This window comes from Pagrus pagrus (genome assembly GCF_965226575.1).
Source record: "Pagrus pagrus genome assembly, chromosome: 15".
In the NCBI taxonomy this organism is placed as follows: domain Eukaryota; kingdom Metazoa; phylum Chordata; class Actinopteri; order Spariformes; family Sparidae; genus Pagrus; species Pagrus pagrus.
Window position 1 is genome coordinate 17332025 of NC_140199.1, and position 25539 is coordinate 17357563.

At 41.7% G+C, this 25539-nt stretch overlaps 1 protein-coding gene across 4 annotated transcripts; it reads right to left on the reverse strand.

The window, feature by feature from the left end:
- Window positions 1-49: 49 nt before the first annotated feature.
- Window positions 50-25194, reverse strand: klc1b (kinesin light chain 1b). 4 transcript variants are annotated; one of them, XM_084375197.1, is made up of 17 exons: window positions 25088-25194; window positions 16778-17048; window positions 16214-16444; window positions 14924-15005; window positions 14300-14528; window positions 14087-14174; window positions 13314-13415; window positions 12589-12762; window positions 11506-11605; window positions 10065-10117; window positions 9694-9761; window positions 9319-9427; window positions 9155-9163; window positions 8722-8874; window positions 1930-2054; window positions 1680-1734; window positions 50-1588 (listed from the first exon to the last, which is right to left on the reverse strand). In XM_084375197.1, the coding sequence occupies exons 2-17, from the start codon at window positions 17024-17026 to the stop codon at window positions 1514-1516; spliced, it is 1902 nt and encodes a 633-aa protein (XP_084231323.1). In that variant the 5' UTR covers window positions 17027-17048; window positions 25088-25194; the 3' UTR covers window positions 50-1513. The 4 variants fall into 4 exon arrangements, with proteins under 4 accessions (XP_084231323.1, XP_084231324.1, XP_084231325.1 ...); XM_084375198.1 differs by lacking the exon at window positions 25088-25194 and adding an exon at window positions 21821-22064; XM_084375199.1 differs by lacking the exon at window positions 9155-9163.
- Between the last annotated feature and the right edge of the window lie 345 nt (window positions 25195-25539).

Below are 25539 nucleotides of genomic sequence, written 5' to 3' on the forward strand. Positions count from 1 at the left end.
TATTTTCAAGACAGCGCTGCGTGGAATCCACAAATAACAAAAACCCAACTATGAATAGAAAATTGTTGGTTTTATTTTTCTGAATCAAGATCATACAGTTGTTGAGATCAGACAGTATTTATGACATATGAGACTGTTTACGAATCAGATCCAAACAGATGCACATTCAAATCTTACCAACAATGATTATGAACCTAAGGAAACTCAATTCTATTCCAGCTAATTTCCTAATGAACTCCGTGATTTGTGAACTTATGATCAGACTCTATTTCATACATTTATTACAAAGGATGAGAAGAAAAACAGACACATACGTAAAACAAGAAAATAAACAAAATCAAGAATAATTACGAGACATTCCAGTTCTTTAGAGTAGCTTCACTAAAAAAGAAATGCAATCAAAGACAGAAGAAACCCATCTGAGCATTGTGCAAAATCTATCATTATCACAGAGTAGAAATCTAGACATGTATCACACATCCTAATCACTGTAAACAACATTATTAGAAGACGTGCTCACAGTTGGCAGCTCAAACCCGCCAGAGGTCTTGCATGGCACCAGAGATCATGACCAGGATGAATTAAGCGACCCGGTTCAGCCTCGTGATTCTTTTTATATACAATTTTAAAAGTTGAACATTTTTAAAGTTGTGTTTTTTATCACTCTGAGGCCAGAAGCGACTCAGATTGTTCCTGTGTTTTCTCTGCAATGGAAGAGAAAGTAGAGCAGGAAAAAACACATGCTTGGATCTCAAAGCTGTAGAGGTCGAAGCAGCAGCCTTTTTAAATCTAAAAATGTTTGTATTAACAGAAGTTATCCCTAACATGTCACACGACTCACATCATGTCAGTCGGGTAAACTTTCACCCTGTTTCCCAAAGCTTTAACCAACACCTCGCATTGCAAGTAAATCTCAACAGGCAAATGTATCACCATTAAAATGAAAATAAAAATCATTTTCAACTTTACATTATGTCATTTCAAACTCAACAGACCTATTCACTATATTTCTATTTGGAGAGAACAATGAATGGCACAGGAAGACACAAATATCTCAAATCAAAACAACACAAGGAGAAATATACCAGAACAGGTGACATTATGGCAACAGATGAAGTGAAAGTGCAGAGTCACAGTGATTATTGATAAGGGGGAGAGATGAGGTATGTTTAATTGGCCACATTTAGGAGGCACTGAGGTGACACCAATATTAGGAACATGATTAGGGAAAAAAACAATCTGTCTGGGACAACTCGAATTTAAAAACAAACTGGGAAAAACGACACACCAGTTCTGTATGTATATGTTTTGATGACTGAAAATGTCTCTGGGTCCTGGAGGAAGTGGGTCTTTGGATCAGATGCTGACAGGCAGAAGTCAAAAGGTGTGTGTAGGAAGCTGTCTGGTAGTGTTGTAGGTGATCTTCATGGCTCAGAGAACGAGCCGAAGGAAGAAGCATCTTTGGGTCGCTGAGCAGATGAGCCGGCAGATGAGCCGCCTGCCCACCTGAGGCTCAGTTTCCAGTGTAGAGATCCACGGTGCTGGAGCTCAGGCCCCGGCTCTGCCTGAAGTCACCGCCTCCCCGAGCCTGACGAAGAAACACAAGACAGATACAGAAGAAGGTTAAAACATTAAAAGGTTAAAGCAGTTTAAAAGACTGTGAGAATATGTTTCCTCACCTGGAACTCATCACTGGTCTTGTTCAGGTAATTCAAAGAAGCAGCTCGTTTCATGCTGTTGAATGAATTATGAGAAAATAATGTTCATACGGTCTCTGAGATCAGGTACAAAATAATGATTATTCATGCAGCTGGGGAGCTAATTTCCAAAGTGCTATGAATCTACTCGTTTCCTTAAGTCATTACTTACTACTTCAACAAGTAGTATGATTAGCTTTAAACACCAACAGAGGATGTCTCCTGTTCTTACTTGGTGTTGCGGGGTTCAGGCGGTCCGTTGCCCTGCAGTTTCTTCACCAGCAGTTCGCTGCTGCGACGTAGAACGTCCCTGAGCTTCCCCAGAGAGCCGCTGCGCTGGAGGGCTCCGCTGCCGTCCTGCAGACACACACAATCATCAACCCATCCATTCAACACTGAACATGTGGTTAACTGAAAAACTTTTTCTTCTTTTTCTTAACATCTGCCGATTCAGGTTGGTGTTTTGCATAGATTGTTGCGAGTGGCTGGCTGCAGCATGATCATTAAGTCTCACAAAAGAAGGAAGTGTATGCATCATATCACCAGTAAGAATATTAATAAGGAAATTTAGCGCCATTGTAAGTGTGCAATGATAGTAGCATGCAACGCTGGGATCATGTCCTTTTCTGTAAGCAGAACATTAAATATAATGTTGATCATTATCATCCCGTAACAATGAAGCAAATGTACTTTTGTAAAGATTACTACTGTGAGGGTCTCATTGTGGTCCAGTGGTTGTGTCGTGTTTTCATGTACAGCAACTTGCGTTTAATTGGTTATTGAAAAATAATCAGCAATTATTCTGAAACTCAATTCATCAAATAATAAATCAATTTGTTGAGAGAAAAATGCACTATGACCTGTTGATGACCGCGCAGGCTTCTCCATGAGTTACATTTTTTAATTATTATTAGTGTCTCAGATTCTTTGTTAGACTGCCAGATAATACCATGGGCTTCCATTACGAGTAAGCTGGACAGTCACTGTTTATTACTTTCACCCAGAAATTAAGCATCGGATTCATCAATAATGAAAATAATCAGTCAACTCAATGCTTTTTGACAGTGTGTTACAACAGTTTATCCATCTATCCATTCATTTTTAGATAAGCTTACCGTTTTGTCACATACCACCTATCACACACTGTGTTTTAAGTACTACCCAGCCAGTAACTACAATATTAGTATCTTCCTCTGGCTTTGGCATACCACAACAAAATATTTAATAAACAGGTGATTGAGGTGTGATCATCATAATGCAATGCCTGTGTATCACCAACAGGGGGAACTGTGGGTAAATCAAATTATTTGCATGTATTTTCCAAAAACTAAATATTTCTGCTCCACTGGGTGGCTCTTCAGGCTCCACTGAAATAATCTGTTTCCACTGAAGGCACAACAAACACACACGTCTCCATCCGATGCAGAGAAAAGACAAAACTTCACAAATGAAAAACTTTATTTGAGAATACCAACAAGTGTTGATGATCATCACAATGCAGAATGGTAAATATAATGCAGTCCTACTTACTAAGATAGTGCTTATAGACCTTACCATTTATGTTCTTCCACTTTAGGAAACTGAAGTCACACTATATATGTCAAGAATAGACAGTTCAATAAATAAGCATTCCACTAACACAACAATATTGTCATAATTATGTGATGTACATAGTCAATTCTTTTGTTCAGAGTTGCATTAGAAGTATAGGAGTTACTCGTTGGAAGGAATGAAGAATCAAGGCAAGTAGCATACTGAAAAGCCGTATAGTGAATGCACTTGTCAAATCTATAAATACAGCCTACATTTACACTTCCAAGATGTTAAAGTCTGTTTACATTCAGTTAAGTTAAACATCTGAAATAACATGTTGATCTTGAAACACTCGCACTGAACTTTCCGTGTCTAAAAACATGATTCACCAAAGTGACAATGTTTACTTGCAAACGAATGTAGGAAAAAGGCAACACACAACTCCAATAAACTTTGTGTTCAAATACAGTATCCATAGCCAGAGTGGGCACTGACTGTACCACCAAAACATACACAAATACACACTAGAACTACTGCGGAATCCAGGCTTCCATTAACACTAGCTTAAACTCCTACACCAACAAATAAAGGCAATTCTGGGCATTTGCGTCCTTTATTTTGAAATCTATTATGATTATTTATCAATCTCTCGGGTGGCCAGTATCTGTGCACGATGCTCCGGTTGGTCTCTGCTGTCATATTGGCTTTACAGCATCGGCCAGTGTTGCTAATTCCCTTTGTAAATGCAAGCTGCTGTGTACATGTTGTACCAGCGCAGAGCCTGTGTGAACACTCTTATCAAACCAAAGACACTGAAGCCAGCAAGAGCAACTTGTAAATAAATTACCATGGCAACAAGAGCTTGCTGTGATCGAACCAACCGGCTGTCAGCTTTGGCCTGTTTGATGTCGGCCCTTCAGGTCTTACACAGCAGGCATGGCATTGTTGACAAACTACCGCCTTAATATTCAGCCACAAAATAATCAACATTTAAAAAATGTAAACAAAATGATATAAAAATTTAAAGTAAATATATCTATAAAAACAAAAATAGCAATGCTCCCTTCTCATTTCCTACCAACTAGGCCGCAGAAGTTAAAATGACATATTTTGATTAGCATGTGAAGCTACATGGTACCATTTATTTCCAAACTGTTCAGGCATTTGATCTCATTAGAGCATTAGTCAAAAACAGAAAACAGCAACAAAAAAAATTACTTTTGTTAAAAAAAAGAGAAGTTACTATAATGGCTAAATACAGGCACCAGGTTGGAAGCTAGCTCCGAGGTCAACTTTCACTTGCTGAGCGCTCAAGGCAAGAAACATATTCTGGGTGAGACCAATGTTGAGCAACTGTGGAAATCAATCACGTTCTAACATATTGATTTTATAGTGATTGTTTTATCTATCTGTGGGTTGGAGGTGCTATTTTTTCTCCCAAGACAGTTTCACCTAGTCTTGCCTCACTGTGCTGTGACTGGCTAGTGCTTGTTGTTCTGCCAGGAAGCTTTATTTCTGACTTCAAACCCATTAACAGCCACACAAGTGTCAAATTTGCGGCCACAATTGAGAGTACAGTAGCCAGTGTCTTCGACTTCAGACAGTCACTGCTTTCTATACACTACAAAGTGATGTGCCTTTTCTACAAAGCTTTCAGAAGTCAAGGGATGTTACATAAATAGCAACAAAGTCCAAGTAGGGAGGAGGCTGAAGTGGATAATTGGGTGACACACTGAACTTTCACCTCATTTGTGTCCCATGTGAAACCAAATGATGACTTACTATTTCTAGATTTACTGCTAGCTGACTTAGTATTTTACTTTTCAAATTTTCTTTTCAGTTTTCAGTCACAGTTTAGTTTAGGTTAAAAAAAAAACTACTTTGTTAGGTAGGTTACGTAGAGTAGTGGTCAGATTAAAATAGACCCTTTCACTCTTGCGTAGAGGTAACAAGCAGTAGCCAGTCACAGCGTGGTAGGGCGGGACTAGAAGAAACTGTCTTGGGAACAAACATTACAAAGGTTGGAGTGATGTCTGGAGCCATGGCTGCCGTCAAAGGTGACACTGATCCTAGAGGTCGTTCAGCATTTCTGATTTGCCTTCTTCCAATATACTACTCTCCTGCTCCTCTATCTAGCCAAATAAATCTACTATGCACCTATGAAATATTACAAATGGGTGTTGGAGAGAGGAAAAATATGTGAGCGACTTCCTCACGAGGAAAAGATTTCACACACTATGACTTTTTTTTTCTTCTTGTTAAGTGAGAGAAAGAGTTGAAGTGACGATTTCTGAAACAGTGTGCGACACAGGGTTAGTGAGGAAAAAGGACAGAGCAGAGATGAGAAGACCAAACGTCCCAGCAGCTGTCAGATGAACAGAGGACAGAGGTGATAACCAGGAGTAGGGGGGAGCTTTTCTGAGTCTCTGCCGGAGGAGAGGGCGCCGGGAATGGTAGAGGAGCTGTTGTATTGTTGGGACAGAGAAGGCCAGAGGGGACACACATCCTTTTTGCTATTGTGTTGGGGAAGGAGAGAAGGATGGAGGAATAATCTTGATGGCTTAGGCCTGATAAAAGAGAAAGAGAGAAACAGACAAAAAAACGGCACACATTGTAAGATCGAGAGCTCTGGGTTGGGCTGCCTACGCTAGACACCTACACGTGGGTAAACCTGAGCTTCATCGCTGGTCTAGTCTAGTCTACTAGTTAACTATCCTACACTGGATCTATTGCATCAACTGCATCTTGGCATCTTATTACAGTTCCTGTTAACCCCGGCTGAAGGAATCTACACTAATCCAGCAACACAGAAGCTGCGTTTCTCTTTGAAAAATTACAGCTGTCATAGGAGCTGCACTACGAAAAAGCAGGTCAGTGATGCAGTAGAGGAGGTTGGTGGTTGCAGTCACCGTGACTCAGCTGTTTTTCTTTGCTCGCTGGGTACCAGGAAGCCTGAACTTGGCACACTGCACCCAGTCAGTGACTGTGCACTGCAGACGTGGAACATCTGCAAGCATCAGCACTGAACTCTCTGAACTAATACAGCCATTATACTGATGCTAAGAGGGACTGACAGTGAATAAAATCTCCATCTGCAGCATTTAGAAATCCTGCATAAATCTAAGCAAGATTAAATTACCTAAAGCTCAATTCATATCTGATGAATGATGAAAACATAATCTTAATCCTACTTGCCTCGGCTTGTCCCATGTTCCCTGACCTTAAAAGATGACTAATTATCTAGCCTACTTAATATGTCACTACATACCAACCCGCCCAAGCGTATTGTGTGGAATGAGAGTTGAAGAGGGAGAGTACAATCCACTGGGTGAGAGAAGGAAATTTGATTGACAGGCTGATTGGTTGTCATGGCAAAAGTAATCAACAAGGAAAGTAGGTTAGTGAGTCACAGATAAGGAAGAAGCAAAGGATGAAGTCTAGAAAACATGCAAACTAACAGGCAGCACGATGAAGCCAGAGCACATTGCAGACACACACGTACATATAAGTCAAGTCATGCGTTTTAAAGAGCTGTCACCGCAGCGTTACTCCCCTGTATACCTCCACTTGTTCGAACCAAACTATTTAAGTGAGCTCCTGTGAAGTTCCACTGAAATTAGCCCCATCTAAATTATGTAGTAGTGATGAATCAGCAGGTATTAATTCAAATACATGTTACAGCTTTAGTTCCCTATCAGATGTTCTGAGGGCAGAGTGAGGACATGTTTAGGCAAAGCTCCACAGTAAGCGAGGGAAAGCTCTGACAGCATCTCTCACACAAGCAGACAGTACTTTACAAGCCTCTCTTTCTAAAACACAAGTCGTCGTAACCTACAGTATGTTTGCAGCTTTTTAAATGAATGGATCGATGGAATTTTAGTCAAAAGCTCAAAAGTTTTGTGACAAATTAGCTTTGAGAAACAACTGTTAAAAGCATGAGAATGTCATGTTTTGACTGTGTGCATTTCTAGTGTGATGACGTGGATAATGAAATGCTCGCGCACACCCAGCAGTCCTCAGCATGCCACCACATGTTTCAAAGACAAACAGGTGCACACTCGGGTGAAGGCGCATGCCGTTGCATTCGTTGTGAGAAGCGGGTTTGAGTAGCCGTGTTATGCGTATCAACATGTGTGTGGAGAAGCATTCATACAACAGCCAGCAAACAAAAAACCCCACATTTCTACTTAATGTTACTCAAAGAAAGAGCAGGTTAACAGACGTTTCTCAACCATGGGAAAACAGTGAACAAACATGGGTCCGTGTTAAGGGTGAGGCCCAGCAGGCTGGCATTGCTACATGCATGTTTGGACTGGGTTGGATAGTGAAGGGCGTGGCTGCACTTAAGTGAGGGGAGAGGCACAAGCTCAAACGAGGCACAATCCTGCCCTCTGGCTTCTCTAGCAGTGCCTATCTAACTGTATTCACTGCTATATTGAATATCATGTTTTCAGCCAATGGAAACACTGTTCAGTAACTACAACCCCTGTGGTGAAATGACACTGAGGATTGTTGAATCGTGGCCAGAGTGGACATTGTAATGAGGCAATAAAACCAGCAGGATGAACCATTACATATCCACCGCTCAATTTACTGCGCGGAGGGACGAGCATCGAGGATATTGGGAATCCTGTCGATTGTGTTTAATGGCGGAAACATGAGTTATCCTAACAGGGATTCAGACGGGCTGTGTCCCTGCAGGGACATAAATATTTAATATGTTGCCAGGGTGCCACAGGATGAGCTTGTGCCTTTTGGTTACCGCTCCACTTGTGCAGAAGCAATGCCGGCAAAACAACAACCACTTATTAAAACGAGACACTTCATTGTCGAGCAATGAACGACAACGACATGAACATCTAGGGTCCAAAGCAAACTCGGATGCTGTCAAAAACAACAGGGCAGCATGCCAAGACACTCAATCAGCTTTACATTGTGCAAAAGGGATTTTAAAGTTAGCCTCATGGGGAGGAACAAGGCACATGAACACAGAGCCGATGGACAGGTACAGATACAGTTCACTGAGTGCAGCCAAATCAAGAACTGGGAATAAGCAACTATTCCACTGCTTTTCTTTTGTGTTTGTTTTTTTGAAAAAGTTGTGCCTTAACATCATTTTGTGTTAATGCAGGTAATGTTACTTAGAGACTTTGTCTCCAGGACAAACTTATGCTTTTGTACAGTTTGACCACACTGAAGAGGGGGCCTTCCTGAGCTTCCTGTCAGGTGGATCGTTTCCTGACGGGTTGTGATAAATTAGGCACAGGAGGCAGAGGAGTCAGCTTCCTGCTGCTGCTTCCTCATCATTAGTCCTCTTATGTGACCTTTCAAGTCACAGGGTTAGGGTTACACGTCACTGTCTTTCATTTTAGAATTTATTTGCAGGCTGTTCTGTACCAGTCCACACTCTCTGAAACAGTACTAACACCACCTTGTTCTTCCAGTGAGGTCACTGGCCGTGTTGACTCGACTGTAGTGGATTTGTACTCACCCCGTTCCACTCCACGCCCATACTCACTTCCTCGCCGGTCTCAGAGCCGCTCTCGTACTTAACGCTGGACAGGCTGTCCCTGCTCCTCCGCCTGTCGCCGTCTGTATCCTTCAGGATCTCCACCACACGTGTCTGGTTGATGGGGTCGATGCCCTGATGAGAATAACACACAGGTACGACACACACACAAACAAACAAACAAACATATGATCATCAGAACGGGCTTAGAGGTGGAGATTAGCTTGTTGATATAGGTGAGGGTGCAAAGTTACATGGATGTATTAAAGTATTATGTTTTCTGTCTCTTTGAATGCATTCAAAGCACCGTCCCAGAGACGAGGGAGCTTTTTGAAATGGCTGTGAGATGGGAGTGATGTTATGGGAGAAAGGTGGAGGCTCTATGTGGGCTATCAGTTAGAGACAAACCACTTACTGTGTTGCTCTGGGTCCATAGCAATGTAGAGAGAGGGAAAGAAATATCATGAGATTTGCTGTCCTAACATGGGGCACATATTTATGAATTTTTACAAAAACAGGAACTGATAAGTTATCTGCATGCAAAAATTTGCCATCTTCAGTTCAGGAAATGCAGCTGACCTGCTTGCGAGACCTCACGGCGCACTCTTCCAGGGTCTCAGCAGCCTCTAGCTTGCCCTGTCTGCGGTACAGGGCCCCCAGGTTCCTCAGGGTGGTGTTCACTGTCGGGCTGGACAAAGAGAAAGGCACATCAGGCACAATTTGATATGAGCAAATTGATTTGTTATGTAATATACTGCTAGAAAATGCTAAAAACCCAGGATAATAAGGAAAAAAATAATGCTGATTTGGTCACATTCCTCAAAAAAGAACAAACAAAAAAAGGTTTTTCCACAATATATTGACCTTGTACCTTGATAATCAAGACATGTAACACGATTCACTTTATTCATTTATGAGCAAGTTATAAAAACACTCTTATCAGCTCCGCCTCACCTGTTGACTTTGCAGGCCTTGTACCAGCCGCCGTACTCTCCATATGGAGTGTTGTCTCTGTGCTTGCCCTGGAAGTAAAAAAGAGAGAGGAGGAAGAACAAAGCGTGAAGGGAGTGGTTCTTCAAACTGGATCAGCAGCATTTTTGTTGTGTTTACATGTAACTATCATATGCCCACAGGGGCTTATATATTGTGTGTGAAGGTGAGCGCCTGACAAAGGATTATATTTCACTTTAAAAGTGAAACGGACCTGTTTTTCTGTGTCACAACCCTTTATTTGACACATTTCACTGATTTAATTTGCAGTTATATCAATATTTGCTCCGTTTTTGTTCAGAATGACATGAGGTTGATGACATAAAGCCCCTCACCTTGCTCATCTCCTCTCTTTCCTCTGCATGCATCCAGATGGGCTTGTTTTCAGCTGCAGACAGAGACAGGAGAGGTGGTCTACACACAGTACAACAGGACTGAAAAACAGATTATCTGGTTGACCTCAGGGTGTTTCATTAAATCCATCATGAAGTATTCATGATGCAGACTGAGCTTTCCATGATACCCCGCTGACAAGGATAGTGACATCAGCCAAACAGTAGCACAGATCATTAGTCTGTCAAATATATATGCATCTTGGTCAGGAGACAAGCTGTTTTTTGAACCATTTCTCTGCATCTTTGGCTGGAGAAATAAACTTCTGAATGTGAAATGAACCGGGTTGTTCTGACGTGGAGTATAATTGTTAAAACACTTGATAAATGGTTCTGTCTGTTGTCAATAATGTACACTGAGTCCGATAAAATGTTCCTTACTCTTTAGCAAGACTGTAAATACAGCAACACACAGTAACATGTCTTTGTTTTAACTTTAATGTTTTCATAAACATTTTTCAGATTCTTCCAAAAATAAATTAAGACAGAAATAAGCATATAGATCTTACAGAAAACACTATAAAAGCACTATTTAAATTGTTTTGTTGTACAAAAACCTGAGCAGGTGAAAGACGGTGATGCCCTTACTATCTGATCTCTTCATTGTTTATCCGTACACAAGTAATTTTCAGAGAGCGAGTACCCTTAAAGATTCCCAAGTAACCATTATTACGTTTTCATGCCATAAATTCATAAAATATGCCTTTGAAACACACAAATATAGAATATACAACTCCTTAAGATTTACACACTATTTGTGACTGTTCAAAATAAACCATTTTCAACTCCCAGGGACACAAACTGTTGATGCTAAGTGCAGCTGTGTTTTGCTTCCCCTCAACCTTCAACTCACAAACAGTTATAAAAGAATCAAAGCTCTATTGTGGAGTTAATTGACACATGAAAAATAAACTTCTCTGAAAAAACAGAGATGCGTATTGCTTTTGCTCAAAAAGCATCAGAGCGGTGCATTGTGCCGAATCCCTTTTATTCCTTTTTCAAAGCAGTCATTCTAATCCCTGGAGGAAAGCCAACAGAAAGCTTCTACTTAAAGAGAAGAAAATTGTGAGAGTTCATCTTTCAGGGAGGTAAACTGTTTATTTCCCCAAATTGTTTGTTTAGATTCTTTGAGTCCTCTGAATGGTGAAGGATGGCATTCTGCTTAGAACATCGTCCACTTTTTAACCATCTGTCCATCATTGACCTTGCTCGCTGGTGGAAGATGAGACAACAAAAAACAAATCTGAACTGTATAATCTGAGGAGCACTTTAATGTAACCCACCACCGTTTTTCCTGGGATAACTGTATTCATTTATTGTGTTCCTAGGCTGACTGAGAGAAATCTCCACCACGTACTGTACAATATCTACTTTGAGGCCTTACCATCAACAGATCCGAACTCTTTCTCATGAGCACGAGTCAGAATCTCTTTGTACAGGACCTCGGCCTCCTTGTATTTCCCCTGTTTGAGAAAGCAGGACGCCTGAAGAAGGAAGACAAGTGAAAGCACATTTTAGTGTTGGATCAAATGGGCCTATTGACTCGCTATGTGCCCCCCGAGAGAGGAGCAGCAGCAGTCGCTCTGCATATTTCTCCTGTGCACTGTGCCTCATGAAAAATGATATAGTAGCACAGAGCCTCCTTCGCTGTCTCCATGCAGCCTCTCCATCATGAGTGAGACAGGACAGAAGCGGAGAAAGGACTACTGGCTTGGTACGCTATAAACAATGCTAACTGAAACAAAGATGTTCTATAAAACACCTCTGGGGATGACAACACTTACTGAGAGTAAAATGACATTATATTCAGCTGCCTTTCATAACTATTTATTTTAGAAGGCTCTTTAACACCAGGCACAGTATGAATCTTAGCATTCTTACAGTGTTTTTAGATTAAAACTCAAGCACTTTCAAAGTACCAAAACAAAAAATGTCTATGCTTTATCATCACACCTGTAGTGTTACTATAAATGCAAGCTTACTGAATCCCTTTATGCCCACAGCAATCAATGCGTATATGACATCAGTATTGTTTAATTTCCAATATCAAGAGATTTTTGGTACATGAATAATTGTGAAGATGAAATATCACATTATGTTGAAACTCAAGCATATTCTTAACCTTGAAAACATAGCAGTTAAAATAAAGCATTTTCCAACCTTTAAGACTTTGCACCTTCGGCTGAATACAAGACATTTTTAAAGGACATTTCAAGTGGGAGATTTTCAGGCAGAGTGCTGTGAGAGTTTACATGCTGAACACCCACGCAGAGACTGTGCTCAGGCTGACAGAGGAAATAAGTGATTCTGCTCACAATAAAACTACACTCTGCTGGTGTTTACCATGGCGCGTTCACAGCTCAATAGGGACTGTGGTTCTTGTCGAAATGAATAGTACGCTAAAGGCTTTGAAAGGATGAGTGGAACACAATCAAAGCAGATGTGCTAGTGGTAGCTCGTCTCTCACCAGGTTGTTCTTGGTTTTGGCCACATTGGGATCATCTGGGCCCAGCCTGCACTCATAGATCTCCAGGGCGCGGCAGTAGTAGTACTCCACCTCTTCGTACTTGCCCTGGTTCTGGCAGAGCAGGGCCAGGTTGTTCAGCTGTTTGGCCACATCAGGGTGGTCCTTCCCCAGGACCTGATGGAGAGCAAGTAGCAAATGTTTTGAATTAACATTTCGGCCTCAGTGCTTCAGGCTTTCCCTATGCGTCTCTCTCCCCATGTACCTCTTGCTGCTTTCACATCTGTCTGCTGCAGGCACTCAGGAGATCTAATCAAAGGCTGGCTGATCAATATAGAGGCTACAGAATAGAGCTTTCAGGCAAAGAGAGACTCATTGTACCTGAGTGAACTCTGTAGATTTGTCATGTCTCCTAGCTATCTTCTGCCTCGCTCCCCAATGTCTGCTATCCAGTTTCAGCTGTGCTCTCAATTAAACTCTCTAATTCCCCTCCGACACGGGGATGGCACCCAGCGGAAACTTCACAGGCAATTTAAGAAAATCATTTGCTCTTCCTGCTATTTATAGTCGCTGCTGTTTCAGTTGCTCCAAGTGACATTTTGGAAATATTGTCACTGTTAATTGGTTTATTACAATGAGCTAATTGTTCACTGGTTTAGCCCTGAGATGAGGCCTGGATAGAAGTGCTGTGGATGGCTCCACTGGTGCAGTCCAGGGATGTGGCCTACCTTTTCTCTGATCTCCAGAGCCCTCTTACACAGAGGCTCAGCCTCCTTGTACTTCCCCCTCTTTCCATACAGCACAGCCAGGTTGTTCAGCGTTGCAGCAACCTGGAAAGACAAACAGAGAAACCTGATTCAGGCCATTTCCTTTGTCTGGTTTGCATTAAAACTGGCAGCTAAGTTTCACAAAAAAACTTTATTTACTGTTGATGCATCGTAAAATGCATATTGTTTCAAATGCTCAAAGCCACCTGGATTACACAGGATTGCAGTGACGTTCCTTTGTGATTCATTATTGTGTGAAGGATCAGTGTGAGTGACAAGAGCAACAATATGAGGAAAACTGCAAAGCCCACAGAGCTGTAGGGACCAGCACTTGGCTTGAAATGTTTTGGTGCCACAGTGTAAATTCATTTTTACAAATCTGTTCATGAAGGCAGTGAAATACTTAGTATATTTTAATGTATTCCCACTGGTTGCTGCATTACGATGTATTTGGTTCATGTCTGATGTATGAGCAGACATTAACAGTTGTGATTGATGTTTCTCAAGCCTGCAGGCACAGTCAACAGTGGTCAACAGTCCACACTTAAATAGTGGAGAAAAAAAATCCATGCAGACAGACTAGATCAATAAGTACATTCAACTGTGTGGTTATTGCCTCCCTGTTCAGGGGCTTTGAGCCAATATGAACCAACTCCAGATGACTAAAATTATCTATCTAAACATTGATGAGTCCACATAAAGATATGGTTGCTATGACAATATAGGAGTCTTACAGCGGGATGGTCTTTGCCCAGGGTTTTCTCCCGGATGGACAGAGCATCATTGAGCAGATGGGCGGCCTCTTTGTATTTGTTCTGATCCCTGAAACAGTGAGAGGGAGTGAGATGAGTGAGGAGGATTGATGTAAGAAGGGGGGTAACATGAACATGTAAAATAGAAAAAATTTGAAGAACTAGCTAAAGCTGCCATATGTAGACATTTCTGACCTATAGACCAAAGCCAGGATGTTGAGCATGGTGGCCACGTCTGGATGGTCGTGTCCAGAGGTCTTCTCCAGGTCCTCCAAAGCCTGCTTGCAGAGGGGGACGGCCACCTCGTACCTGCCCTGGGAGGCGTACTGGATCACCAGGTTGTGCAGGGTTCTCAGACGAGCTGGGATCTCATAGCCTCCCTGCTGGGCTGCAGCCACGGCTGCGCTGTTGTGTTGGTGCTGCACTGCAGGGGTCACACGCACAGGGCAAAGGTCAGCTTGGATGTCAAAGGGAAAAACCTCACAGGTGATTACATCTCTAACTACATTTGCATGCACACGATGCTGTGGTTTCAGGGAATAATTAGATCATGGGGATGACTCAATTATTATTTAATGGCATGACATTATCTACCACAGTGTCCTGTCCTGTTACATTGATAGTCAGGATAATATACTAGGAGAAGGATGTGACACCAGAGAATCAGGCCTATATGATCTTATTATCTTTTGGATGGCTATGTAATTTTGGAAGAAAAACTCCTCTTTTTTAGAAAAGCTTTGTTATCAGGTTGAACTGTTTAATGAATGTACAGAATCATAACATTAGGCGGAATCGCAGAGTACTGTTGTTTCTTACTTCCTTGCCCATGCTCCTCCTCGTCATTGGGGAAGAGGTCATCCAGGGAGTCCTTCGGTGTCTCTCGGTCCTTCTCCTCCTGCTGAGATAATCAAACAAACTGACAGTCAGACCCTTGGTTCATATCTTTTTCTTTCATAACAGTGCCTTCTAGTTTGCATTAATTTGATGAAATAGTTTTATGGATTTGTCTATGTCAGTGGAGAATGACCATTTCTTCTTTCACCACAGCAAATCAAATCTTGCATAAAGCAGGAATGTCAGCAGTCTAACACAAGCAGAGCAGACAGTCTCACTGAACCAGAACAGATTCTGAACAACAGCCCACATTAGCTACCCTACGAACGTCTCCTTCTTATCTAACTTACAAACATGGTGACACGTCCTCTCTTGCACCATAGCTTGTTAAACAAGCCACCAGACAAACAGTCACAGGGGAAAAGTGCACGGCTTACATTGGTTTGCATGCTAATTAGTTAAACAGCAGAGACACAATAAACATGTAGTCTGGTTAGATGCTGGTGTGTTCCTTGCCCTTAAAAAAGAAAATCACTGTTGCCCATGACTTGTAGCTACAGCGTAAGTTGGCTTATTATTCTCTTGTTCGGAGACAAAACAGAGCATTTATGATATTTCCATTTTCTTCCAATTTAAATAACATAGACCTATTAAAAAATACATTCAAAGAATACACTGATATTTTAGTCTAAAAGAAGGAATGACTAGATGTGATTTCAACTGGACTTTAACACAGAAGCCTGTTAAAAAGAAGTGGGAAAATGGAAAGTTGCTTCCAGGGCAAGAATAAGGATCCTTCAGACAGTTGGCAGGATGAGTTCCTGCAGTGTTAAGCATTTAGTCGATACAGGCTATTACAGACGCTTTTTGAGACCAAGAATAAGGTCAGAATATGCAGCGAGTCATCAGACCATCGGATCAATGAGGGCCTGACCGGAAAGGCTCATTCCTGGAAGACCATGCAATTTCTTCTTCCTGTCACAAACAACAGCTGTGTTGTTCTCCTGTATCACATATCATCGACAGTCTGCAGCCCTTTCGAGTTCAAGAAGCCATTTTAAAGCAGATTCAAAATAAAATGGTTCCAAATTGGTTCACAGCACAGCATTTGTGTTAATATTTTATGACTATTTCTGTCTGACTATTCTCTATGACCGTTTCGTTTTCCTTATGATAACTAACACGTCATCTCCATTTAACTGCATGGGGTAAATAATAGATAATCTGGGCTCCAGTCCAAGACCAAACTTACTTCCAGAGTATAGTACTTACAGTGGGTGAGATATCCTCATCATATTTTTTGAGCTGGTTCATGAACTCCAGGTGCTTCTTCTCCTCCTCCAGCTGGGCCACGCTCTGCTCGCTCTTCTGCAGCTTCTGCTGGGTGTTGGCCAGCTCGTCCCGCAGCCACTGGTTTTCCTGGCAAAGCCTCCTCACCTGAGCACGCAGTTTCTGCTTCTCAGACTCCACCGCGTTCAGGTGGTTGGACAGGGCCATCATCACCTGAAATGGAGAGAGCATGGGAGAGCAATGATGTTTAACAAGAACAGAAGGCAGGAGAGTACTAACTGGGGCTGATTGTGAGTGAATCATGATCATCACACAAGCTCAGTATAGAATGAGGAAGCTGTGAGGAAGCAGAAACACAAAAAAGAAGAGCACAGTACACACGGCTGTGTGGGTTAAAAATCACACATTTACTACACTGTGAACCATTCTCTCTTTCCATGACAATTCTGATATTAAAAACTGTAACTCACTTTATTTCATGGAAGATACCTCCTAGTGACCAAACTGTATGTACTCATTAAAAAGGAAAATACCACCCCTTCTTACCTGTGCTTCTCCCAGGCCCAGCTCAATCATCTCCACTGACTTGCGGAGCAGGTTGGACTTCTCGTGCACCAGGTTGGCCTCTTCATCCTTCTTTAGGCACTTGATGGTCTCCAGGAGGCTGTGGAGGATTGAGTTGTGCTCGTTCTTCAGGGCCTCCAGACCCTGGATTACCAGCTTCGTGTTGGAGATGATCTCCTCCTGAGAGAGCTTCTCCAGCTTCTCTTCCCGTGGATACACCATGGTGGACATCTTCTATGTTGCTCTGGGAAACCTGTACAGAAAGGAAAGAGGGAACCACCAGCTGTTACAACATGCAAACCCACTGGACACTGGGGGGAAATTTAAACAAGCAGCAGCTGCCACATTAAAACACATTTTCATAACGGTCTTCCAAAGATGCAGCTGTGCTTGCTTAACACTCAAATTCACAAAACAGAACCTGAGAACTCAGCCAAACGGCAACTGTCACAACGCGTCTCTTGTCAGTTGTCCTCTATTTATCTGAAAGCATTTTCTGTTTCCAATCATCTTTCACACTATAAACCACCAGAAACATTGTCTGATAACGTGAGTGAAATTCTGTGATTAAAATATGTCACTATATTCTGTTTTTTGTCATTATTCTGAAGAAGACATTAATCCTACATAGCTGTTTGAATGGCTTATAAAATTGAATATTCCACTATTATTCCTATTTACATTGCAGCTGTGAGTACTCTGATTAACAGGCCCTATCATGTCAACATAAGGAAAAGTAGAATAGCTAGAGCTGCTCGAGCCATTTTCTCTTCTCCTTCTCCCTTTACCTCCTTGCAGCAAAATAAGATTTGGTTTTCAACCCGTGGCAGACTTGTTCGGCCCTGCGAAAACAGCCTCCCTCTTTCGTGCCCTCAACCACCTTCACAAAAAAGTTGGTGTTGCGATATTTGCCCATATCCAAAGACCTGTTGATATCCAATCTTTCATAATGTTTAAGAGGAGTTTGGTTTCTTCTTTAAAACAGAAACGTGCGCTTTTCTTTTGGGCACGCATCTCTTCTCAAGCCTTGCTAACTAGTAGTAGTAGTAACAAATTGGGAATAATGGTGGAGATTTAGTGATCATGTAAACGTAGTCCACGTCACCCAGTGTAGAACCGTGCCGTTGATGCTGATAGAAACCACCTCATTTGTGTGCTAAGCTAATGAGATCATAGCGTGATCGACAAGCAACATGGCAGCCATAAAACAGGAAATTAACTTGTGTTTTATCACTACAGGGAAGATTAGGGATTCAAATTTCATGACTGAGATAAGGCAGTATTTCTTGCTGTTAAATAAGATGGACACGTAATGTATAAAGTTCAATATGATCCAAAAGCAAGGGACTTTCTTGGGTGAGTCTCAGCTGCAAGTGTTGAATGAGTAGCCACATACAAATTAAAGACATGCACAGATTCAGAAATCCTGCTTTAAGCATACCCAAGCGCCACAGGGACGTATTATCCCGGTGGTCAGAGTGTCGGGATTTGGCACCTATAATAAGCTGTGGTTGGGAGTAGGGCTGCAGCGTGCTGTCTGACAGAGGGCACACAGATGCTGCAGTGTGGGTGCCTCCTGGTGCCAGCACTTTATTCAAACAGAGGCCTAGCTGGCTGCATGACTGGCTAAAGCGTCAAGGAGAGAATGACATGACAAAGGCCTCTGCGATACAGCTTAACAGCTGGTCAAGTCACATAAAAAGAACTCTGTGTCAATAATATTGCGTTCTGAAGAAATGTCAGCCCTTTGGTGAGTGCATGGAACATGTGCTATTTTCCCCAAACAGTCTGAACATAACCTATGACTCACTGAGCTACATCGCTGTTGGCTATATCGTGCAAATGTCAGAGTCTGCCGGCCTGCCCTTCTGACTGGAGTCCAGGCAATGTTGAGCTAGTGCATGCTGTATTTTAGCAGCAGTGAGGAAAATAAGTAAAGGATGAGGGGGTTGCAGTCATAAACACCAGCTGAGAGCCATCTGCCAAGAGAAAAATATACTACACCATTAATAAGCCACTCACTGCTTTGCTGCTTGCATTTAAGTAGTTGTCTATTGAAGCAGAGCACTGAGAAAATGAAAAGACCACCAAAAGCCCCAAACAGCTGCAATAAATAGATCTTTGTTTGGTGATGTGACAACAGGAGAGAAATTGACAGCTATATAAAGTCCTGTTGTAGATGTCGCTGCAAAAATGAGAAGATATGTCTTCAATGTTCAGAGAGGACGATTAATGGCTAGATTATGAATCGAACTACTTGAGACATCAAAACATGATCATAAATGGCTGCTAGGGCTGCAATGATTATCAAAATCGATCAACCTGTTTATCATTTTCTCTATTAATCAATAAATCATTTAACTATGAGATGTCACAAAATAGCCAAAGGTGACCTCTTCAAATGTTTTGTTTTGTCCATGCAACAGTCCAAAACCAAAAGATATTTTTGGTCATTTTTTGTTCTGAGACCGCACCTTTCAGAAGAAAATCCATTTTTCTTGTGCATTTTCAGTGGACCTTGGTTCAGCTTTACAGCTGACATACGGAATTGTCCAGCTGGGTCTGTTGCTAGTATCCAGTAATTACATCCCCCCTGTGATGTTATGCATGTCACATCATGTAATCACAGCTGCGCTATGTCAGGGCAGTGTTGTTTATGATGCTAATATATTTCATGATGGACACTAGACAAGTGCACAGGGACAGCAACCTGCAGTCTACTAATGGCTGACTAGATGTCAGGGCCTGTGGAAATGAGCTTTAGTCAGGATGACACTGGAGTCTGTGCACCACCAGCTGGAGGCTGTGGACAGGCAGGAGAGTAGGAGTGATCGATGTCAGGTGACCTAACAACATGGAGTATATGGGAGCATACAGAGAAGACAAATGTACCTCGGCTGTCAGGTGAAACCCTCTCAACTTCAAATTACAAGTTCCCCTTTCTGCTTTATCATCGTCAGGTTCATGAACCTGCTTAATTAAATCCATTGAAGACAAAAAAAAAAAGGCATCCGCTGATTTTTTCACTTTTCCAAATAAATTAAGTTTTGGAGACAGAAGAGCAAAATGCCTCAGTGTGACGAAGGCGAAAGTGAAATGTCCAGTAAGCTCTTCATGTTTAAGCTGTTAAAACGCTGCGGTTTTGCTGCTGAGTGATTAATACTGTGAATATTAGTTATGGTACCCAGAGGTGACATTGAGCATCCCTCATCCGGAATTTAGTACCTTATTGCACTTTATCTCTTTTCTGTCATTTTACAGGAAGCTAAAGAAGAGCTGTGAAAAGCTAATTCGCAGAGACAGCCAACCTCTTTTGAAGAGCCGAGTGACAAGATCCATTAAGTATTTTTCATCACACGTCAAATGACCCCAAATCTAACAGAACAAAGCATATAATCAATTAATGGTAACATGAACTCTTTATAAACCATTTATAGAGGTTTCAGATCATCACATATATAAAGTGTGACTTTCTATTTGCTGCTAGATTCATGATTAAGAAGTATAAAGATCAAATGAGCATTTACTCAGATGTATAAAAACCGATCTGGTTAGAATTCATTAGTCCAAGGAGGTTGTTGGGTTTTTGGTATGCACATATGTAATATGCTGAATACAAAATGACTAGAGGGCTTACAGTCAGCGGTTGCAAGAATGCATAAAGGAAAATGTGCAAAAGGGAAACTTAGTCAGTGGGCAAGAAGTAACAAGATTTTGTGAGAACTTGCATGAAAGAAAAATAGAGCACAAATGCTATGCCCAGACCTGAAATGGACTCTGCACTTTATATAAAGATCTATTCAAATGTTCCAAACAAATGGAGTTGAACTCCCTTTGCATGGTTAAAGAGATGTCTGTATTTGAGTTAAAGGGCGTTTACAGTCATATGGTGCATGAGCATCATGTGAGGCCTAAGTGAAGTCAAGGTGGAGATTATAAAACCCTAACTTCATATGGAGACATGTCAGACAGATGAAGAGAAGTGTGCTTTGCCTGCAGAACATTTCTCCCTGATAAGGTCTGGCACCAAAGCTCTTACCTTCTCTGAACAAGATCTGAAATGATCTCTTTGAAACATAGTCACAGATCAGACAGCTCATTACCCTGTGCAGTTACTCTGAGTCTCTGCAGTTTAACACTTACGTGGATGAAAGGCCTGTCTCGGTAGGAATACACAGTAAGTAACAAAGGGAAGAACTGCTTTCATGTCAGTACGGGGAGAAACAAGCAGCTTTGCTTTGATGACGTACCCAAACACCTGTATCGAGGACTTCTGCTGCCTTCAGACGGCTGCTGTTAATGTTTTCCAAGTCTTTAAAAAAGTGAGATAAAGTCCAACAGGCCTGGTGTTTTCCTTCAAACACACTGCCCTTGAATTAATCTTTAACATTTACTTTTGTGTGTTTCATCATGGGCACCTTCATCAACAGTTTAAATGCAAGTGACTGATTAAATTAAATAACATGGACCAGCTCCAGAATATACAGCGCATATTCACTTGATTTGGGCTTTTATCCAAATGGTCTCATGATCAGGATCAAGTATTAATCAAGGTTCAGTAGCAGCCAGTTAGGTACATTAGCTCGTAAGAAAAAGTAAACACGAGGAGGCCATTTTCAAAAAATCTCTCCGCCCAGGGCTACTTGACCTACCACTTGAATACATACGCAACCAAAATAAGACATGGTGCATTAACAGATGTTCCTGCATCTCACTGGTACTTTGTAACAGATGGAGTAATTCACAAAATGTAGCTTTACAATCAGGTTGAAATTCAAAACCATTTAAGTGGCATGTTTATGCAATAAACAGGACTGTCATAATGATTTATTCTCTGCAAAGTGGTCTTTGCTCATGAGGAAAAACGACGGGAAACAAATATGAAAAAGGGGGCAACTTGCACTCTTAAAGAAATCTTTATATCCATTACAAAACCAACTAAATGCCTGCTAAAAGCTTAATCCATCTATCATTCATGCTGCCAGTGTTTGCAGCTGCTACAGCTTGCCGGACCAGAAAACTAACCTCAGTTTCAGTGGCAGATCAGAGCCTCATAGTTTGGCACGGAGAAAAGCTGATGAGATAATGACTCCTCCTCCAGCAATAGCGCTACAAGCCAGCAAGGCGCATCATAAAAACTGCTGAGCTAATCCAAAGTGATCCTCCTTAAAATGAAAAAGGAAACCTTCCAGCAGACGCACATGGAAATGAAACAGGACAGGAATTAGACAGAGGGTGGGGAGAGAGTTAGATGGGAGCTGCTCGCAGGATGATGATGACCTTCCCACTGCTCCGTCAGAACAACCAACATCAGCTCAGGGCGCGCATCAAGAGACAGCCCCACCCACAGCGGGAGGAGAGCAGAGGAGTGTGGAGGAGCAGGTCGGATGGGGGAGGGAGCCATCCTGATGTAGACTGCTCCTCCATACTCATCAGACACAAAGGAATATAGCTAATGAGACACAACGGAATAGACTCAATGACACTATTTACAGGTTCGAAAGGACTTTCACACGCCACCAAGGCTGCGGGCACACAACACTGCAAGGTTAAAACCTGCTGTCTCATGGTACTACAAAGCAGATGTGAAAATATGACAACGATTTACATATGTAGCTCCTGGCCTTACATTCTCACCTCAGCACCAAGCAATAAACATCTGTTGGGGCATTTGTAATACAAATTCAACCATTTACCTTGTGCAGTCCAGCAAATGCTCTAATGGTGAAGGGAAGATTTGAAGCCCACCAAGCACTTGCAACATGACACTGGACCGTAATGATCATGCCTACTTCCAGTACTAACATACAGACAACCTCTACAGTGATTTCCATGGGCTGAATAATACAGTGGTGATCTCCCAACTATCTAGTTTCTGACAACATGATTAAATTGGATTTTCCAAATGCAAGCATCAGTCAAATATCTGTCATTAGAGTGGCAACAGATCACCTGTACTCCATCGGCCTCAAGGGAAAAATCAATCCAAAGGGATGACATTATAAACTCGCTACCAGAGCTAGAATGCTAGAGGACAAACACTGAAGTGATGTTTATTCTTTACATCATATGGGATGTTCAATTTTGGAATAGGGCTGAACAATTAATCAAAATATTATCAATATGACAATATGGCAAAGTGAAATATCCAAATCACAGGAGGTGCAATATTTGATGAAAAATAAAACGGGTCATAATATAACATTATATACAAATAAAGCATTGTGGTGCTACTGAGGCCTCGGCCTACAAATCATTTTCTCCAGACATCAGGGGATGCATAATTTTTAAGTGAAAATGAAAAGCAAACATTACCATTCCCACTAAAATTGTAATTCATATCGCAATGGCAGTATGTAAATATAGTTAAAATATATTTTTTGCATTCAGCCCACTTTGTGAACCAGAATAAACAAACATGGTAGAACTACATAGGCTGAGATTCTTAAGATTTATTTATTCAATTTCAAGCTGTAGCGAAAAACAATCCCCGAACTTTAAATAATCAAAATCCTGTTTATTACTTAACACAGGCCTCTTCAAAAACAAGTGTATGTTTGATGAAGTGGATCAGGAAGTGAATTTTATGGACAAGTCAGATGACTCAACTTTGCAGGGGGATCAAAGGTCATAAAATATTGCAGCATTCATCTAGTCCACAAGCCAATACAAACGCCTAAGAGGAGAGAGCAGCATTATAAAAGGCAGTTCTGTGTTTATAGAAAAAAACTCTCTGTACTTTCCGTTTCCTTCTGAGCAGTGGAAAACCTAGGCCATCTCCCTGTCATGTTTGCACATCCAGAGCTCCACTCTTCATTAGTCTCTTAGTGGCCTCAAGCCTCACATGATCACATCACCCGTTGGCAAACACCATCATCACTCAGTCCCTTGGTTTTCCTAATCCCTCCCTGCCATCTCTACACTACAGTCATTCATGTTTAATGGGCTTTCGCACACTGATATCAAAGAGGAGGATCAACTGAATAACCTTTAATTGTGCTTAAGTGTGTACTTGCTACTGCCAAGTGTAATTGCATATCATACTGACTTTAGGGTGGGAGGAATACTCATTAGAGGTTGCCATTTTCTCATTTAAAATTGCATGGATTTGGTTTTAAGCAGAACTACGGACCAGCGTTTACACATTTGTCGTACAACCTTAATAAACAGATGCAAAACAAGTCATAAGCTATGGCAACAAACCGTTTAAGAAGGGTGTGGTGCTTGCTGGTAATATAATAATCCAAAACTAGCATAGGAAATGGAAAAAGGCAGACTGCAGTGGGCGCATCAACAAGCCAGATCCCTGTGCCATCTCCCCAGAGACGCATTTCCTGTCTACTTGGTGAAGTCTGACACAAACAAATCACTTCGTCTTCCTCTGTTTCCTGCAAAAACAGCAACCAACACACTGTCTGCATCAGTACCAGACACAAAGGATAGCTGGCCATCAAGGAGGGTGTGGCAAGGCCTGGGATGACCAGGAGGGAAGTGCCACTGACGCTGTCTTTAGTCATCCATCACAGCACTGACACCAGCTGCTACAGGGCTGTTTTTCTACTAATACTTGTCTGTAAATATGTCGACCTGAGTGTTGCTACTGATGCAGGAGGAGGTACCAGCCAGAGCATCATGAGTTTAATGTAGAGCATGTGACACCTGTGTTGATCACACTGCTCTCTACACAGGTCTACAGTCATGTCACATCAGTCGTTTTGAAAAGAAAGCTGGGCATTTGATCTAATACATTGTTGACTGCATGTATACCACGCACCATTAACGTGCTTGGTATACAAACAAAGAGCCTCCTAATCATTTGCAAACTAGGCCTAAATCAGACCATAAAACAACAGATCAGGCGGTCTATCATTTGACATGAGAGCTGCTCATTAGACTGACAATTTCATTCTGTTCCGACTTTCGCAGTTAACAACGGGGCTACGATTTTCTATCTTCATCTACCAGGTTTTTAATTTTCAATAAGAGCTGATTTCACAAGTCCTTCTCCTCACTACATTTATCACAATATTCTCTGGAAAACTCCTACGTTTCGCTAACCTCGGTGAAGCTGTTGCTTTTTGATCTGTTTAGCGCTCCCGGTCAGCTACTAGCTAGCTTCAGCTAAGCGGCTAGCATCACCACTCCCTAGTCGTTACGAGTTCACCCTGTTCAAACGGCCGCGCTGATAATTTCTACACATACGTCTTCAAATTAGTGCTACTTAAATACACGGTCATACAAAGGATTCACAAACGTATGATGTTAGTTAGTGAAAATACAGCTATCACTTACCGAGAGCTAGGACTGACGGCTAGCTCAGCCCCTTTAAATCCAAAATGTCTCCAGCACAGCAAGATTCTCCCAGCAGCCTCTGCGGCTGGGTTGATGTGACGTCATGTTTTGTTTTCGCTACTTTTCTTCTATCTGTCTATATACAGTGGTGTTGCTCTCAAGTGTACATGTGAAGGGTATAGTGCGCAAGGGTGGAAAGATGATGACTTTAATTTGAAGGTTTAATTCTAAGTTTCAAAGACACACGACCAGGCTGTAATCGATGCCTGATGGATGATGATGGATAAATGGCGCATAAATTCCACCACAGAAAAAAAAGCTAAATAGCACATAGTGACATCTGGTGGTGAACTTGAGCACTAACAGATGGAAGAAATTGTAACATTTCAATATTATTTAAATGTTCTCCTATTTTTTCCACAGTTAATCAAAAGGCAGATTTTCCTTTCTTC

What these genes read in the sequence shown, in the direction of transcription:
- klc1b (XM_084375197.1), bottom strand. Translation starts at nt 17,026, where the DNA reads ATGTCCACCATGGTGTATCCACGGGAAGAGAAGCTGGAGAAGCTCTCT. An exon ending in CTCTGGAGATCAGAGAAAAG is followed by an intron (nt 12,763 to 13,313) that starts GTAGGCCACATC and finishes GCTCTCCATCAG; the next exon opens with GTCCTGGGGAAGGACCACCC. An exon ending in AAAGAGAGGAGATGAGCAAG is followed by an intron (nt 9,762 to 10,064) that starts GTGAGGGGCTTT and finishes TTTTACTTCCAG; the next exon opens with GGCAAGCACAGAGACAACAC.